The 13,600-nt window shown below is 33.0% G+C and overlaps 2 protein-coding genes across 5 annotated transcripts; both read right to left on the bottom strand.

Annotated features, from left to right (window-relative positions):
- Positions 1–511: 511 nt before the first annotated feature.
- On the bottom strand, positions 512–4,433 carry LOC107733490 (T-cell immunoglobulin and mucin domain-containing protein 4-like). 4 transcript variants are annotated; one of them, XM_016545121.1, is made up of 8 exons: positions 4,305–4,433; positions 3,681–4,022; positions 3,207–3,299; positions 2,525–2,623; positions 2,373–2,422; positions 2,202–2,277; positions 2,065–2,101; positions 512–1,194 (listed from the first exon to the last, which is right to left on the bottom strand). In XM_016545121.1, the coding sequence occupies exons 1-8, from the start codon at positions 4,357–4,359 to the stop codon at positions 1,065–1,067; spliced, it is 882 nt and encodes a 293-aa protein (XP_016400607.1). In that variant the 5' UTR covers positions 4,360–4,433; the 3' UTR covers positions 512–1,064. The 4 variants fall into 4 exon arrangements, with proteins under 4 accessions (XP_016400607.1, XP_016400608.1, XP_016400609.1 ...); XM_016545122.1 differs by having other exon boundaries at positions 2,525–2,620; XM_016545123.1 differs by lacking the exon at positions 3,207–3,299.
- Positions 4,434–5,087: 654 nt separating this feature from the next.
- LOC107733493 (hepatitis A virus cellular receptor 1 homolog) lies at positions 5,088–8,572 on the bottom strand. Its single transcript, XM_016545128.1, has 7 exons — positions 8,504–8,572; positions 7,654–7,992; positions 7,504–7,572; positions 6,514–6,582; positions 6,361–6,410; positions 6,131–6,215; positions 5,088–5,167 (listed from the first exon to the last, which is right to left on the bottom strand). The coding sequence occupies exons 1-7, from the start codon at positions 8,547–8,549 to the stop codon at positions 5,124–5,126; spliced, it is 702 nt and encodes a 233-aa protein (XP_016400614.1). The 5' UTR covers positions 8,550–8,572; the 3' UTR covers positions 5,088–5,123.
- Positions 8,573–13,600: the final 5,028 nt, after the last annotated feature.

Raw genomic sequence — 13,600 nt, 5'->3', positions numbered from 1 at the left:
TTTTGTACTTTCAAAATATTGTGAAAAAATCTAATGTGAAATCCAAGAAAAAAAATTCCACTAAAATTATAAGCAGCATAACTGTTTTCAGCGCTGATAACAATACATGTTTCTTGAGCAGCAAATCAGCAGAATGATTTCTGAAGGATCATGTGACACTGAAGACTGGAGTAATGGCTGCCGAAAATAAATTACGTTTTAAAATATGTTCAAATAGAAAACCCTTATTATTTTAAATCGTAATAATATTTAACAATATTACTGCATTTTGATCAAATAAATGCAGCCTTGTGAGCATAAGAGACTTCTTTCAAAAAATGTTACAAAATCTGACTAACCCCAAACTTTTAAACTGAAATAATGTATGCTCAAATCGGTCGAAATGTATTGATTTTACTGATTTGCACAAATCTTTTCCTCTGTATGTACACACATTGCAGAACATAATTCTTCATAGTTCTGAAAAATTGCATGGTAGTTAATCAAAAGTTTTTGGTCTGTTATGGTGGAAAGAAGTTTTCTGGGTGTGAACTATGAGTGTTATAAGAGGTGTGAAGCAGCATGATGACTGTTGGCAAATATGAATCACAAATATGATTTTTTTTTTCAAGAACATTTTTATCTGTCATTATCAATGGAAAATGTGATATCAACACTGATCTGACTGTTTTTATCAACTTATTGAATTTTGATTACGTTCTTTATCATCTAGTTTCTATTGTATTCGGTTTTATCACTTCTCTGAACCCACGTCAGCACGTTCGCAGCCCTGAATTGGTGTAAACTCTGTGAAACGTGGTGAAAGGTTGAGAAATTTACAGCTGTGGTGCGAAAACTCATTTGTGGTAAATAAAACATTCAAACGTAGATTAGTTAACTTGGATTAGTTTTAATAATGATATAGTGTTGCAGTATGTTAGCCGCTAGACATCAGAGTAAGGTTAGTCCAGAGCAATAATTCCTCTGATCAGCAATAGCTGTCACATTATTATAAACACAGTGTAAATACAACAGAAGACAAGAAGTCTACACTGATCAACTTAAAGGTAAATAGTAAATGTGAATTAATGCCACTGTTCATATTCATTTTCAGCTTGTATTTGATAGATGTTTTCCACAGCCATCTCTCTGTTGTACAGGCCCACGCTGCTGCCGGAGTTACTGTAGATGACTGAGTTCTCTGAGTTCTGGGTTCTGAGGGAGAAAAATTATGAGAAACATTTTGTTTAATGACCAGCAATGCCCATGACATATAAGGTGACCTAATGGAAGAATCATACTTGCTTTGATGCTGCTATGCATTTCACCCATCACTTAATTTAGTTTTTAACGATAATATGCACAATATTATTGCCTAAATAATTTCAAGATTATAAGACACACTACTGTTCAAAAGACTGGGGTAAGTAAGATTTTTTGAATGTATTTGAAAGTCTTTTACTGTATTTGTGATCAAATAAATGCAGCCTTGGTAAAAGCAGCAATATTGTGAAATATTAGAATTTAAAATAACAGTTTTTCTATTGCAATATATTTTAAATTGTAATTTATTCAATTTAATCTCAGTGATGGCAAATTAAAAAAAAAAGTCATTACTCCTGTCTTAAGTGTCACATCCTTTAGAAACTATATTAATATGCTGATTTACTGCTCAAGAAACATTTCTTAATTACTATTAATGTTGAAAACAGTTGTGTTTAACATTTTTGTGGAAACCATGAAAGTTCAAAAGAACAGCATTTATTTGAAACAGAACTTTTTTTGTAACAACGTAAAAGTCTTTACTGTCACTTTTGATCAATTTAATGCATCCTTGCTGAATAATAATAATAATAATAATAACAAAATCTTACTGACCCCTGACATTTGAATGGTAGTATGTGTAAAATGATGATTGGTGGTATTTTAGCAGTATCATGCCAACAGTAAATTCCCATTTGTTTTCATCGTTTTATTTATCATTTAGATTTATTTATAAATCTGTTTTTAATCAAAATAATTTTGGAGTTAATGTTTTGAATCCTTCTAAATTCAGTATAATAATCACTTCCAGGATTGACTTACATGTCTACCGCAGCTCTGGTTTTCTTCTTTTGCTTCACTGAAAATATAAACACAGTTTCATTTTCTAATTAATAAACACAACGGATATTGTTGTGAGATTTAAAAATGTGAATTGTCCGAATGCACTTTGGACTCACATATCAGAATGACAGCAATGACTATCAAAGCCAGCAGTAACAGGATGACAGGCACAATCACCGCAGATGTATTTACCTTAAAACACAAATCAGTATAAAGATATCAAATGATCATGCTTTCAAATATGTTTCAAAAACATCTGAGGCTTTCTATTGTGGTGACATACTCACACTATCTTTTTTTTCCATGGAGGATGATTCACGATGATCAAATGAGGTTTCTTTGTTATAATGAAAACACAATGGTCAGTCAGCATATTCACAAATACACACAATCGTTACACACAATTATAAATATCATAAAATGATTTGCTGTCTTGTACCGTATGTTGTGTCGGAGAGCCACAGTCCAAAAGTGCTGCTCTTTGGAGGATTTGTTGAAAAGGCGAATGAAGCACTCTCTTGTGTTGTGTTTGTTTCTACTACAAAAAAAGGATAATGTCACATATAATGTTCTTCCAATTTAAAAAGCAGAGATCTTTAATGACTAAATATTTGTACAACATGCAAGTGCATACTTCTGACTCGCCAAAATCGATCATTATTAATAATGATAGATTACAGATAATGAGAACTGAATCAGTTATTCAGAAATGAAAGCTTTTCTTCAGTCATTATAGATTCACTACCAGGGTTAAAATCAAAATACCTCCTGAAGTTTCAGTGGTCTGTGATTCAGAGGTTATAACATAGTGGTTACCAAAGGCTCTGGTGTGGTTGGACCAGGTGCTTTGAAACAGGATGTACAATGTTCCTTTTTAAACGTTCACCCTCTCACATGAGCAAGAAAACGGCGGACAGGACTGAATTTACTCAGCAGTGATCTAATCTGTGATGACGGAATGATGGCAGATAGCGTCTTTATTAATCTGTTCATTATCATCACCAAAAATACCTTCTTTATAGACTTGGTTAGATTTGTTTTTAGTGTGGTATGTTTTCATCATTCAGCCATGACAGATTCACAAAGACAATATAAAATCACATATAAACACACACAAGTACCCTCTGTCATGGCAGTGCTGAAAACTCCTGTAGGTTCATGCTCAGATGTGCTGCTCGACATGGATGTAGTTTTCCATGTTGTTGGAATAAGTGCTTTGAAGAAAGTGTATTCCAATGTAAAACTGTACTACTTTTTTTATATCTTGTTTTTTTTTTTTTTAAACGTTTTCTACATCTACACTGTACCGTTCAAAAGGCTGGGGTCAGTAAGAGCATTAATTTGATCAAAAATACAATACAAACAGTTATGTTGTGAAATATTACTACAATTTAAAATTGTATTTATCCTTGCTGAAAAAAGTATTTATATATATAAAAAAAAACGTTCTACTAACCCCAAAATTTAAAAATAAATAAATAATAAAATTAAATAGGAGTAGTAGACTAGCAGAATGATTGTTGTAAACAATTAAATCACTGGATTTAGTCATTTCAAGTGTTTTGGCATTGGAAAGCTATGCTTTCAACACTTACCGTCATTAACAATCAAGTGGACGTAATACATCTCATCATTAAACAGTCCAGGCACATGTATGCGGCATCCATATTTGCCAGAGTCTTTTTTTTCAATGTTTAAGATGGTCAGAGACACGTCTCCATGCTGTATTTCTCCCGCCAGCTGGTATCTGGATGATATTTTCCTCACCACTTTGTCTCCATCACTTCCAATAATTTCATTACCACAACCCATATTGGGAATGTCTCCTATCGTCCAGCATATGTGACATTTTCCATGATATTTGCTGTCATATTTGCATGGCAAAACGACACGCTCACCCTCGAAACTCTGTACAATGACGTCGCTGCATTTTGAAACTGAGAGAGAGAGACAGAGCTTGTTTTTTTTTGTTTTTTTTACTAACCTTGAATTTTATATTTACATCATAAAATCTATATCAAACATTTCTGAAGTTAACATAGCCTACAAAATTCTAGATAACGTGCCTTGTTCGCATAAAATGATTTTAGGGGTTACTGCATAATTAAATACTACTGTACATAAATAAAACATATTTTAAAATATTCATTTGAAATCTTTTTCCTCACTTTCACAAATTACTGGTTGTAACCACATTTCAGTATAAATCTGAAACTCACTTGTGAGATAACAGAGAACCCAGGATGCAAAGAACCAGCTGTGAAGATCATTCATGATGAAAAGGTTTCTCCCTCTCTGCAAGTAATGCTCAAGACAACCTCATCTCTCTTCTTACATGATAACCCTTTGTGCGGAAGTCAACATGCACATGACACTTTCTCAGCTTTTCTTAAATGTGCAGTCAGACTTCTTTTTTAGAGTTTCACTTCCAGATGTGACCTACTACTCTGTGGTCAACTTCAAAAAACGAAAGAGAGACTTGTGAAAACATATTAACATTAAAACACACGCCACTAAACATCACACGCGAGTTTTTGCTTTTGTTTATTAAGATTTAAGTTTTTGTACATTATTAAAACTTTTAGGTTGACATTTTTTATGCAACTTCATTGAACACTAGAGGCCGCTATTGTATGATAAAACAGACCATAAATCAGAATTCCAGACAAACGCTCAAAACTTTAATCCCACGTGGAGTTTGGACATTAGTAATGGATTTCTAAGAGATGCATGACATTAGATTAGAGTTTGGAAGCTTTTTACAAAAAGACTTTACAAATGAAGATACAAGTAACAAACATTTCATAGGCTAGCCTATACAGTGAAAAAAACAACAACACAATAATGTAAATAAGTTATCTCAGATTCAGATTAATAACTGATCAATTATTTTATAAATATTAGACACTGAGAACAAACCACAAAAAAAAAAAAAAATCCATGTCACCATGCATGTGGTTTTACACAGTCATAGTGACCTCAGAACTATCACACCATATCCCTTTGTGTGGTTGTTGGGCCAGGAAGGCTGTTAGATTTTATATTCTCATGCAGCTGGTGTGTTCTCTGGAGCGCCGCAGTCCTGAGGGCAAAGCGTTCAGATAGACGCGTTAATGCACAGTAAGCAAAACGGGCCGTGAGTCACCTCTTTCACTTCCACTCAGCCATGGAGGCACATTCTGAGAGCCAAATTAAAACTATGCAGCACGAGGATCTGCAGAAGTTTCCACACAGCCATATGGAATGAGCAAATGTTTCATGTTCATGCATTAAATAAAATGTTCAATACACTTTTCAAACTATACATTGTTGGGTATAGGTTTATTTGGGTGAATATGACATATGTGAACATGATAACCTGACAAGGTCACATATTTCACCCCCCTGTGTATATATATATATATATATATATATATAATTGTTGGGTACAGAGGTTTGACAACCTGACAAAGATGCATATTTCACCCCCTACACTCTTAAAAATAAAGGTGCTTCACGATGCCATAAGAACCTTTTTATCTAAACGGTTCCATAAAGAACCGTTAACATCTGAAGAACCTTTCTGTTTCACAAAAGGTTCTTTGTGGCGAAAGAAGGTTCTTCAGATTATAAAAAGGTAAGAGATGGTTCTTTAAAGAACCTTTGACTGAATGGGTCTTTGTGGAACCAAAAATGGTTCTTCTATGGCTTTATAGTGTGTATTACATAATAGTACATTCATGTTTTAAATGACAATGAGAATGACCATTGAGACCTTAATAAAAAAAATGTATTACAACATATTATTCGACAATACAAAATGTAATTTTCAAAATTATGCTTCATCAAAATAATGTCAAATTGCAAAAAAAAAGAAGTTTATTTTCTTATGCTAATTATAACTTCTTATCTACTCTCTTTTGAGTGTAGATTGAAATGTGATCTGTACATGTTCTTGAGAGATTTCATGAGCTTTTTATGTTTTTTTTTTTATTTTTATTTTTTTACAAGTATTTAATATTTCTCCAGAGCTAAACCATTAAATTTAATTACTTGCTATACTTACTGAATAGAAGTGCAATGATTAAACCCGGGATGAAGACAATGGCCCCCACTCTTACAGTATTTATGACAAATGTTTCCATTGTATCCTAGAATGAGACACAGCATGTATGTAACACCTTTTTCAGGCCCAAAACATATAAAATCAATATGCATTTACATACATACATAAATTACCTACAACATACTCAAGACAAAATACGGATTGACAGCAAATGCAGAACTGGGCAATACCTCACTATGGACCACTGCAACGGCTTCCTCCATGTAGATGTCAGTAGCTTCTGAAATAAATCATTACGTTTATATTTACTCTTTTCATGCATTGTCTTATATTGCTGAATCACTTTCAATGTTGATTAAATGTGGTCATGATTATATTCATACCTGCAGTTGTCTTTTCTGATATGATATAAAGCTCAGTAATGAGTGTGGTTTGGTCTGATACATAGTAGACTGTGTTAAAACAAAAAAATGGTTAGTCAGGGTTATTTGAACTTTTGATCGTATAGTGATATAGTGATTTTTATAGTATATCACTTGATATAGTGATTTTTGACCACTGGTGAAATGTTTTCCGACCATTGTGTTCCTATTATGTTAGTATTGGTAATTCGTATTATAAATTATGGTTAATATTATGGTAAATAGATGTGTTGGTTAATGGATTATTAATTAATCAATTAAATTAATGAATGGAAATACAGGAAAAAAAGTGTGTTAGTTATTGTTTTTTATGTTTTTGAAAACAAAGCTGCATTTATTCAGTCAAAAATACAGAAGAAATATTATGAAATTTTGTTACAATTTAAAATAACTTTAACGTTTTAAATTGTAATTTATTCAACAATCATTACTCCAGTCTTCAGTGTTACATGATTATTAAGAAATTATTATAATATGCTGATCTGATGCTCAATTAAACGTTAAGATGTTGAAAACAGCTGCTTAAAATGTTTATGGGTTATTTGATGAATAGCATGTTCAAAAGAAGAGCCTTCATTTAAAATAGAACATTATAAATGTCTTTAATGTCACTTTTAAATATTTAAAGGGACAGATCACTCAAATTTTGTCATCATCATGTTGAACACAAAAGAAACATTGGTAACCAAACAGTTGATGGTAGCCATTGACTTGCATAGTAATTTCTTTTTTCGTATTATGGAAGTCAAAGGCTACCAGCAACTGTTTGTTTACACACATTCTTCAAAATACCTTCTTTTATGTTCAACAGAAGAAAGAAACTCTTACAGGTTTGTAACAACTTGAGGGTGAGTAAATGACATCTTTAGGTGACTTTTAACATCAGCAACAAAAGAAGTAGTTCTACAGACCACTTGAGAAGCACTTCTGCAAAAGTAAGCACTTTCATACCTTGCTTTTCCTGATTTGCTGTTGCAGGAATCAGTTGTGTCTCTGAGATGACTCTCTTTGGATCCAGTCCTTTTATGGAAGAACAGGAGTATTGTACATCATCACAGTGTCAGCACAACAACATTGATATCAAACCGAGCGGTTACTTACCATTGCTAATAAACAGATAGACATTGTAACTAATGTCATTGAAAAGTCCAGGGATCTCGATACGGCACACGTACATCCCAGCATCCCTCTTTTGAGCAGCCTTTATGGTAAGTGAAACATCCCCTCGCTCCAGTCCACTGGCCAAGCTGAATCTACGTGACTCTCTGTAGGTCACTTGCAAGCCATCGGAGGAGATAACAGTGTTCTCACAGCTGAACCATGACTGATGTCTCCCCCAGCAAACGTTCAATAGGCCATTAGTGATAATGTCATATTTGCAGGGAAGAGTAACTGTATCCCCAACATGTCCAACCACCAGTTTTGATGATTCGCTGCAGGCTACAGCACATAAACAGAGAGAAGTTTCAACACTTGTGAGTTTTATCATTCATAAGGCACCAAATTATTTGTTTTCACATTTTTCCAGATTCTTTCATATAGACTGCTTTCACAATGGATCATTAAACGAATCAAATAATATTAAGTGAATGATAACAGAGAAAGAAAAGGTGTATTTTTTCCAAATACAGCACAAGAAACACAACAATAAATAGAACAGTATATTTATTATAGCATTAAAAAAAACTATATTTTTATCTGTTTTTCCAGTCAGAAATTTGAACATCCTTAAAATGAAATACATTTAAAGTACTTTGTAAAGTACCTTTGTAGACAATAAATCTCTAAATTTTGCTAGAGTTATGCATAAAATAAGAAAAGAATTGGAAGAAGACAAGTAAAGCACAACAAAAAAATACTTGATACTATTTTTTCAACTGCACAGGTTTGAAATATAGTAAACAATATTTTATAATATTGCACTGCTGAATGAAAACTTATTTGTACTTACTTGTTACACGTATATTTGATGAGATAACAATAAGAAAAACAATCATTTTCTTGACTGTTGTACACTCACTAAGTCACTAATTCATGTGTAAATGTCTCATATGCTAAAAATACGACTTCTCTTTTTCGTGAAGGCTGTTCGCCAATAGAAATAACTTAAACATGCTATTGGTTCCACAGCCAGACAGAGAAATTTGTATCGCTGTATTTTTTGTTCATGTTTTTTATACAAGTTTGGTATCCGTCTGTTTTCTTATTCTTTTATTCTACAGACATTTATGCTGTTCTTTTGAACTTTCTTTTTATCTGGTAATCCTGAAAAATCACATATTATCATGCCACACGTATCACAGTTGTCACAAAAACTACAAACTATAAATTTTAAATGGTCAAAATATTTCACAATATTACCTGTTTTTACTTGAGTAATTGATCAAATAAAGAAACATAAAAAAAGTAAAATCTTACTGACCTTAAACTTTGAATAGTACACTGTAAAAAATGATTGTGATTTTAACAGTAAAAGACTGTAAAAATGCTACAGTAAAAAACCTGTTAACTGGTTAACAGTAAGTTTCCATACTATATTCGGTGAATAAATGTAATTACATTTAATGTAATTTTACAGTAAAGTTTTTGGAAGTGAAAAAGAAAAAGTAATTGTATAATTCACCTTCTATATAAAATAATTGCCCTCCTTAGCTCGTAGAAAAGCTGTTTGTGATGAGCTTTGGTTCATCATGTGACTTTCTCATCACCACCAGTTTTTGGTGGTTATCAGTGCATTACAATGGTTCAAAACATATATTAACACTTCAATATGTTGGTTTATTAACATTACATCAGTAAATGAAATACGGTATTTTATTGTGAATTTAAGTTAAGTCTGTAAAACCTAAAATGTTGCTTTTTACGGTGAAGTTCTGGCAACCACAGCTGCCGGTATTTTACCGTAAATTTCACAGATTTTTTTTTACAGTGAATATAATCTCTGAGATATAATCTCAGTTTCATTCATCTACCTACTTACCTGTCATTTTCCTTCTGCTCAGTTGCTGTCAATAAATTATTATATTGACTGTCATTCTCTGTGTCCAAGCCTGCTTCTGTAACTAATATAATATAATATAATATAATATAATATAATATAATATAATATAATATAATGTCCAAGCCTGCTTCTGTAACTAATATAATATAATATAATATAATATAATATAATATAAAAATCTTTACCACTAAAATATGTCATTTAAGTATTATTTAAAATTTGTTGACAGCTTTTCCCATGTGTTATACAGTAGTTTGTGTACATGCATGAAAAGCATGTATAACATGATTAATAAAAGATGGTTTGAAGATTGAATTTGAAGTGATTATAGCTGCCAATGCTCGTATAATATGAGAAATCATTAGATTTCCATTAGATTTCCATGAAACCAGCATTGTTCTGTAAAAACTGGTCCTAGAATTTCCCTGTGGGAGTCAATATCTAATTCAACAAAATGAAAAAGAAATGCCACACATGGCCACAAAAGCATCCTCCTCAACTTCCTTCCTTTTAGGGGAATGCCCCCCCATTTACCATTGCTGACACTACAGATCCTGAGAGGCCGTTTCAAGTCTAGACAGTCATATTTCCTTGAGACTGGAGGCTCGGTTTGAACAAGGTGACGTAATGTTCTGGTAAAGCTAACCTCTATTGTTCTCAATCAGGTTTCCTTCTTTCAGTATCAGTGTGACAACCATATAGAGACCAGATACAATTCCATAAGCAACAATTCTGTCACATATAGCAAAAGGGGAGCAGCTATTCTCTTGAAACATTTCTGATGTTTATCATTTCGTATTTCTCCCCAGTACTCTTCATACTAAGCCAAATGCAGTGACCTAAAGAATAACATTGTGAATCAGATTCAAACATGTAACTTGAAAGTAATATGTTTTTACAGAAACTGGATATCCAAGTTTATTAGCTGTTTAGTCTAATTAAATTTGTTAGGCTTATTTGCACTTTATTTCTAGTGTTGCTGATAACATTTTAAGGATATTTTATTTATGTGTGTGATTATTGGTTGTGTCACAACATATGAAATTGAATTCACATGTGCTTTGGATTTATACAGCAAATCTGGTGAAGTTGGGGAAGTTTGTCATTTCTGTGGCCCTATAGCGTCACCAAACAGAACTGCAAACACTACATGTGAGTCATTAGTATTGCACTTTACCATTATTGTTGGTTCTTAAAAGGGGTTCTAGAGATTTTCCTAATTTGCAAATCTTGCTTTTTACATACAATATTAAAAATATACCGCGTTGTCGATACACGCGACAACCAATGAGATTTATGAGCAATTTGTTCTCCTCCTTCTCCTTATATGTTGTCTTCCGTGCTCACTTTCTCCTGTTCTCCTGTTTTTGCATGAATAACGATTTGAATTTCAGTCAGTCTTTCACACAAAGCATTTAAATAACTAGCAAACAAAGCATATGGACTACTTTTATGTGTTTTTTTTTGAGCTGGACAGTTACGTCCTTCACCCCTGTAGTATAAAGTATAAAGTATAAAGTAAGTATAAAGTTCTATGGGTTTGGACTGACACAAGGGTGAGTAATTGACAGGGTTTATTTGGGGTGAACTATTTCTTTAATATCACCCTGAAAAGCAATATCTATTTATTATTATCTATATTTATTTATTTCACAATATATATATTTATTTATTTAGTTATATAAATTTAAGGGGGTCTGAATACTTTCCGTACCCACTGTACATCATAAAGTGCTAGATTCTCTTTCTTCTTCTTCTTGTCTGTTTTTTGTCCTGCTTCATCACAGGGTTGCTAGTATTCAAAGATTTCCATACTGCTGGCTCTCCAGTTTTCAAAACAAGACAAATACTGAAACTCCCCTTTGAACAGAGACATCATCTATGCTCATTCACAAAATCTAATTACTTGCTGTCCTGCTTATGGTTTAGTTGGCAGCCTCATTCAGTTGGTTGTCTCAGAGTTTACAGAGTGTCTCTTTCGGAGCATTACCGTAATGGCACTACTTACTCTTTTTATTTTACTTTGGAGACAATTCACCTAAATGATACTGCCAGTTTGGCCATTCACCTGGCTGGAGGTCAAAGCAATCTAAAAATCCTTGATAATAGGAAATCAAAAAGGCCCTTAAACAGCTGCTTAACTGTGACAGCTGGAAGGGGAAACACATAGTGGTCCAAGTGGGCATTCGTCATAATCATTTGTTCATGGTCCTAGGAATTATTTTGCATAACCCCCAGTCATTTAAGAGCTCTCTTTTAATTTTCTGTAATTGCCTGCAGATCTCAAGAGTGCTCCACAAAACAATGAAGGGGACTATATTTAAAATTTGTAATCATTAATCATATTTTAATGTAAAATAACATGATGAACTGATCATAATCAGTGAACTATTGTACTCAGTGGCATAGTTTGAACCTCTTAGCGCCCAGAAACTCAAACACATATACTGTCTGTGCAGCATGTTGTAATTGTTTAATGTAATAACAGATGCAAGTAAACAGGTTTATTTCTAATCTTATAGACACTGAATGCTTCATGCACCTTCTGCTTTCCTCTAAGAAAACAACCTAGTCAATATGTCTGTGGAAATCTCCAACGCAGCCGCACTCTGGTGTGTGATTCAATTTCAGATCATCGCTTATCTGAGTTCACTGCGGGTTGACCACCATCCAGAATGACACAAACCTGCAGGATAATTGCACTTTACAAGAGGAACATTCCGAAGACAGGACAGAAGGTTTATTTGACGCTGTAAACGCACGTAAATGCAATATAAAAGCTTATGAAGGTCATGCGCTGGTACATGTGCTGGACAAGGCTGCAGGCATCTCTCTTTCTCTTTCATGTAACATAAGCAGATGGGATTATATATGACTCGTTTTACATGTATTATTTTTAAATCCTATCTTAATAATAATGAGAGGCATCATTTGCTCCCGCACCTGTACACACTTAAGTTTTTGGCTTTGAAGGCTTTAGCTATTGTCCCATTGAGCAGCAGCATCTCACACTGTCAAGCACCATCAGAAATAAATAGAACTGACAAAGTGTGTTTACACCTGTGAAGAAACATATACAGTAATTAGCATCTTGCTCATTATGGGTCTCCTCAGAATGACAGGAGATGAATGAAGTTATTCTTTCATTACAATTACCCATACCCATCTTTATCCCCCATATTTCTATTATAGTATTAATTAACTTTACATTGATTATGTCCATCTGGAGGGAATGTATAATTCAAGCAGAGTCTCATGCCCCTTTTATGACGTAATTGCTACTTTGTTTCTTAATTGTGACTATGTATCTTGCATTTTGACATGATATCTTTCGATTGTGATTTTATTTCTCCTTTTTTTTGTAAATCACAGCAATATCTCACAGTGTTGTCACAATTGTGACCTTTATATTTTAAAATGTCTCTCTTCTTCTTTTCTATGTTTTGTTTATGTGGTGGAGACGGGCCTCCGTATAACCAAATATTCCAGAGGTTATCAGGTTAAAAAATAATTAAATAAACAAATAAAAGAATATGAATTACATGAGAACCACAAATTACAATTAAAATATGAAATACATGAGAACCTATTTTACTCTCACAAAGGTAGAGGAAGTACAATACCAATAAATAATTACAAGTAATGTTAGATAAAATTCATACTTGTAAATATGTGTACAAATAATCACTGCATAATCCCTACAAGTATAATATATATAGAGCCTATATTAGTGCTGGGCAACGATTCAATTTTTAAATCGCGATTAACCACATGATTTCTCTGCGATTAATCGCGATTAATCACATTATGCACAAAATTCAATAACGAATTCAAAAGTGTATTGCGCAATTTAGCCTACTACTATATGAACAAAAGTGCAATAACATTTGGTTTGCAAACACTAAACAAATAAGGTGCTTTTTTTACAGCAGTATTTCATTACATAGCAGCAGTTAAAATATTTCTTGTAAATCTCAACTTAAACATTAATGTAAGCAAATTAAATATAAAACCAAAGCTTTTTGCCACTGCCAGGGCATTAACGTT

Source organism: Sinocyclocheilus rhinocerous, unplaced genomic scaffold, assembly GCF_001515625.1.
Source record: "Sinocyclocheilus rhinocerous isolate Xijiao unplaced genomic scaffold, SAMN03320098_v1.1 scaffold69, whole genome shotgun sequence".
NCBI classification, from domain to species: domain Eukaryota; kingdom Metazoa; phylum Chordata; class Actinopteri; order Cypriniformes; family Cyprinidae; genus Sinocyclocheilus; species Sinocyclocheilus rhinocerous.
Note: the sequence above shows the minus strand (reverse complement) of the source record. Positions and strands in the feature narration are given on the sequence as shown.

What these genes read in the sequence shown, in the direction of transcription:
- LOC107733490 (XM_016545121.1), bottom strand. Translation starts at nt 4,359, where the DNA reads ATGAATGATCTTCACAGCTGGTTCTTTGCATCCTGGGTTCTCTGTTAT. An exon ending in CCACTTGATTGTTAATGACG is followed by an intron (nt 3,300 to 3,680) that starts GTAAGTGTTGAA and finishes CTTTCTTCAAAG; the next exon opens with CACTTATTCCAACAACATGG. An exon ending in GCTCTCCGACACAACATACG is followed by an intron (nt 2,423 to 2,524) that starts GTACAAGACAGC and finishes ATTATAACAAAG; the next exon opens with AAACCTCATTTGATCATCGT.
- LOC107733493 (XM_016545128.1), bottom strand. Translation starts at nt 8,549, where the DNA reads ATGATTGTTTTTCTTATTGTTATCTCATCAAATATACGTGTAACAA. An exon ending in CTATCTGTTTATTAGCAATG is followed by an intron (nt 7,573 to 7,653) that starts GTAAGTAACCGC and finishes CTTCCATAAAAG; the next exon opens with GACTGGATCCAAAGAGAGTC. An exon ending in AATCATTGCACTTCTATTCA is followed by an intron (nt 5,168 to 6,130) that starts GTAAGTATAGCA and finishes CTTTGCCCTCAG; the next exon opens with GACTGCGGCGCTCCAGAGAA.